The sequence below is a fragment of the Stegastes partitus genome, unplaced genomic scaffold (assembly GCF_000690725.1).
Source record: "Stegastes partitus isolate 25-593 unplaced genomic scaffold, Stegastes_partitus-1.0.2 Scaffold352, whole genome shotgun sequence".
Lineage (NCBI taxonomy): Eukaryota > Metazoa > Chordata > Actinopteri > Pomacentridae > Stegastes > Stegastes partitus.
In genome coordinates this window covers 428,123-432,925 of record NW_007578083.1, presented here as the reverse complement: position 1 = coordinate 432,925, position 4,803 = coordinate 428,123, and the positions used below count along the sequence as shown (strand labels likewise).

The 4,803-nt window shown below is 46.9% G+C and overlaps 1 protein-coding gene across 1 annotated transcript in view; it reads right to left on the bottom strand.

The window, feature by feature from the left end:
• gpr179 (G protein-coupled receptor 179) overlaps positions 1-3,656 on the bottom strand; it is a 34,531-nt gene extending 30,875 nt beyond the window's left edge. Inside the window, exons 1-2 of the mRNA XM_008284251.1 lie at positions 2,734-3,656; positions 1,634-1,742 (exon numbers count right to left, since the gene is read on the bottom strand). Coding sequence (XP_008282473.1) covers positions 1,634-1,742; positions 2,734-3,656 — 1,032 coding nt within the window. The remainder of the gene's footprint in view (positions 1-1,633; positions 1,743-2,733) is intronic.
• Between the last annotated feature and the right edge of the window lie 1,147 nt (positions 3,657-4,803).

The following is a 4,803-nucleotide window of genomic DNA, read 5'->3' as shown; positions in this document are numbered from 1 at the left end:
ATGGATGGATGGATGATTGAGGAGAATCAGAGATGGCATGATACAAGTAAACAGCTTCCTTGTCATCCCAATTCTGAATCAACAGTATATTACCACTCACAGAGCTCATCACGTGTCCGATCTTGGTGTGTGGTCTCTGGAAGCACTGTTCTGACAACATTGATGGAGTCACAGAGCCCCGTTGGCCCGCTGTCCGTGGACAATCACTACTCTGCTGTGTACAGTCCAGTGTGTGCCAAACAGTGCTGCCCAGCTTATCTAATAAACATTCGATGCTTAATCCTCAAAAATGAAAAGATAAAAAATTAGACACCGTATGTGTAATAGTTAGTAAAGTGGAAGCTTATTTAAAACATACCAAAGAAAACCTCAGAATCCCTGTCTGTACATTCATAACTAACATTTCGTGGGATAGTCTAAACAGTGATGATAACACTGACCAGTCTGGTGCTTAGCAGTCAACTTGGATGCATCATGAGTGAGGTAACACTTCCCTGCTTTATGTTGGACTAGATTTTTGTTTCTGTTTGGTGTCTCACATGCTTGAAGACGAGCCCTATCAGTGGAGTGCGATTGATGCCCATTTTCAAACCAACCTGTAGGAAATTTGCTCTCGAATTTTAAATTACCGTCTAATTTTGGCTGCATTGTGCATACAGTATGTCAGGCCACACCTTCAACAACTTTCATGAGGATTGAATGATGAAGAAGTAGCACAGAAACAGTTTCACAAGTTCAAAATCGTGGGAAATCTGTGGCAATGGAAGTGGTCTAGACTGAGAGATTACTGAATAAAGAGAAATGCACTTTGCTTTTTGCCTTGCTGTCCAGATATTATGAGCACCAGCACGTTAAAATATTCACAATGACACGGCTATCATTTCAATGTTTAGAAGAATATGTTCACCAGGATCACCGTCTTTGTTTACTGTCGTAGCATGCTAGCAAATGCTAATAAGCTCTAATGTGAGGTTGGGAAAGTATGCATTGTAATTACAATTCAGCCTTCAGGAAACAAAGATGTCTTTTTACGGTAATCCATCCTTTTCTAGACATTTTGCTCATGACCCCTAAACTGAAGTCAAATTTTGTCCCAATTCATTGCATGTTGAGGAATTTCACTGGATAAATGGATACATTTCACCGGCTAGCGTTGCCACATGAAAACTCAGGAGAACATCAAACTCTAGAGCACAGATCCTCAGGGGACCTTTAATGTCTGTATGAATTTTTAGGGTAATTCATCAATCAGAATAAATTTGAATCCTGACTGGACAGAACGATGGATCAATGCAGCGATCCCTAAAGCTCCAGCTACATGTTGACGAGGTTGAATCCATACCTTTACTAAAAACACCAACCTGATCTGTGGCCTGTTGGCTGTTTTTTGTTTGTTGCCAAATTCTATATAAATCCATTGAACAGATTTTAAGATTTAGATTTTAACAAACACCTAACACATAACTTTCTTGGCAGAGATAATAAAAAAGAATCAGTAACTTTTGCTTCCTATATTTGTTTACTGCGTAATTTTGTTGAGTGATTCTCACAACAGTGAAAACAAAGGGACAAGAAGTCATTATTCAGCTCCAGCTCACAGCTAGTTTCCGTCACTGGCCTTCGTTGTCTTTACCTCCATGCTGGTGCGATTGCACTGGTGAGTATCAGCGAACCAGCCGTCCCCTGTTGCACACTGGTCCAAGTCAATGTTCTGAATGTTGACGTCTACTCGGACCACACCTCTAACACAGAACACACAAACAGGAGTCACATATGTGAGTCGGGGTAAAGAAACAAGAGCAGTTCCAAATATCATCAGACTCATTCGAATAATCCCTTTTCTTCTGCTGCAACTCCACACACAGCTTGGCCTTTAAGTGGATTCCCTTTGAAATGTCAGATTTTAGCCACGTCTGTTGATTCAAACACATTTTATTCCAGATGCTTATCAAGCTTTTCTCCAGAAGGCTGGAAAAAAAAGGTCAGAGGGTCCAACACAGAACTAGAGAGGCAGGTGAAATACAAATACTGCTGCTCTCTGCTTCAAAGCTTCTATCCCTTTCAGTGAGTTAGAAAAAAAAAGGCATATTTTCAGACTCATAACCAAATTTCTGAAATGGTATCTTGCTTTGGATATGTTTTGCAAGCAATAAAGGGAAGAGATTTTTAACAGAAGAGCATGAAAGTCAACAAAATGGAGTGATGAGATGTTTTTTTTCACACTACCTACTCACATGTACCAATAGATCAGTATGGTCCTGAAGTGGAATAAGAAGGGTTCATAAGCTCCAAAGCTTCGTTTCGCGTTTAAATACTCTCCAGAAAGTAAGAAAACAATTTATCAACAGGAACACATAAAAAAATGAAAAGTTTAAAGCCCTTGTCAAGACCCAGTTGCACCTTCGACCACTATAGCAACAAGTCTTTACAGCCAGTTTTGAGTAACAAATATTCAACATAACCATTGTTCTATCTGTATTTTGAACTTTTTTTTTTTGCAGCACTCCATGATTGGTTTTCATAATTTAGATCCTACACTAGGAGACGCCATTGGTTGAGCTTATTTGTGGCTAATCAGACACACATAAACTTCAGGTGACACCAATGACCAACACCAGAAACCAGTGATTCAAACTTTCAAATTAAAAGTCTGCAATTACTGATGTTATCAGTATGAGGCATTTTGTGTGTGTGTGTGTGTGTGTGTGTGTGTGTGTGTGGGCAGGCCCTAACCTGAACTCTGGTGTCAGGTCAGGTTTGAGGCCGTAGAAGGAGGTGGACAGGGTGAGCATCCAGCCAGGCACAAAGCGTCCATCCTTACAGTCCAAAAACGGGGCACTGGCCCAGCGTACCCCACTGCGATTGGTCACGTAGCTGTCGCCCTGCCCCCACTTAGGCGTGTCCAAGGTGTCGAGATCGTTGAGGAGCACCCGCTTGGACAGGGCAGCTATGGGCTGGTTGGACTCTGGAAATTTAAATCTTCTGAACCAGCTGTCGTCCGGGGCCGGGGCCGGCGGGTGCAGGGTTTCCCAGGCCTTGGACAAATCCTGGAGGATGATTGTCTGCACCTTGGCAGTTGGGCTGCGGGTGGCATGGAGGACCAGTTGTGGCACCAGAGCAGTTGGGTCAGCGTCGAAGGTAAGCAGGGCCCGCTGGATTAGCATGTCAGCCTCCAGAAGGGCGCGGACCAGGGCATGGTACCACTCCATATCCTCCTGAACTGTGCTCTCCCGCAAGTCACTGGCTTGGAAGATCATGTTGAGGAAGTTGGCAGTGTTGGCCAGCGCGTCCAGAGCTGGGCGTAGGGGGGCACTGAAGCTGATGGGCAGGGTACCGGTCTGCCCAGGGGAGCTGTATGCCCTTGAACAGCGGGCCACCTCCAGAGTGGAAGGGTCCCCAGTGTACAAGAAGGTCTCTGCTGGTGACCAGTCTTCCACCTCTTCTGTGGGAGCTTCAGAAGTCATCACTGCAAACTGAGAAGGCTCTGTGGGGCTGGTGGAACCTGAGGGGCTGGTGCTGATTTCTGGAATCCCTGTAGTGTTTGTTAAAGAGTCAGTGCTGTTGGCCACGTCCAAAGTAACTCCTGATGGGAAGTCTGGAGTCACCTGCGCTCTGAGGAGGGATGGAAGCAGGAGAAGAAGCCAAACAGGACCCATCCTGGATTCACTCTGGAGGAGCAAAACAGGAGGAATGGAGGGGGGTCACGCACCAACGACACTTTTTGGCCCCTTTGGAATTTTTCTTGAAGAAATGAAAACGTCACATGTTGGCGGAGGTTTGGACTTCCCGCGGGGATTTCTTCATCTTCACATCAGCGAGGCACTGCAGCAGCAGCAGGTGTCCGGGAGATGCGCTGCCACTCGGTCTGCGGCGCGCTCACACTCGGAGCGCACAGCTCCATCTGTGCGCCACACAGACACATGCACGGCACGAAGATGTGATTAAACCTGCGTGTCCTCGCTGGTGTTGGTGGGAAGAGGTGACTGACGAGGGGAGCAATCCCCGCATCCCTGCAGTCCGTCCGGTGCCGCTCAGTCTCCGTTTTCGGAGCAAAACAAACGCAGAGTGCGCAAGAAAGAGGAGGAGGAGGAGGAGGAGGAGGCAGAGGAGGAGGAGGGAAAAGCCTTTAAGTTGGGGGATCCCCGTGTCAGGTGGGAGGAGGGGGGAGAGCGTGTTGTAGGGATGGAGGGATGAAGAGAGAAGAGCAGATTTCTCTCGTTTCTCTCCGCTTCTCTCTTCTGTCTCCCGCTCTGCTATCTGTTGCTCCAAAGAGCTTTCAGTCCATCTGACGGCGGCTTGTGATGCTCGTCCACCTCCCCCCTTCCCACCCACCCCTCTCTCCCATCCTTCCCTCGTCCCCTCCCATCCCTTCATTCACCCCGTGACTCCTTCTCCATATCGACGGGGACGCACACCAGCGCTGGAGGGTGATGAGAGTGGTACATCTGTTGTGTGTATGTGTGTGTGTTTGTGTGTGTATTCACAGAGCAGAGGATGATGCAGGCAGTCAGCGATGAGGGTTAAGCTCTGCTGCATTTGGGCATCCATCAAGAATCTCCCTGCTAGGACGGACGGATGGATGGATGGATGGATGGATTAACCCCTCCTTCACAGGGAGAGTGGATGGAGAGGAGGATGCTCTTTTATTGCACATGCACACACACACACACACACACACACACTGGAGAAGATTACACGTGAGAACAGGATGAGGAGATTTGAATTTTATCATTGTTTCCAGGTTTTTGCAACATCAGGGAATTCCCTGCCTGTGTGTTTGTGTGTGCAGAGGTGTGCAAGAGC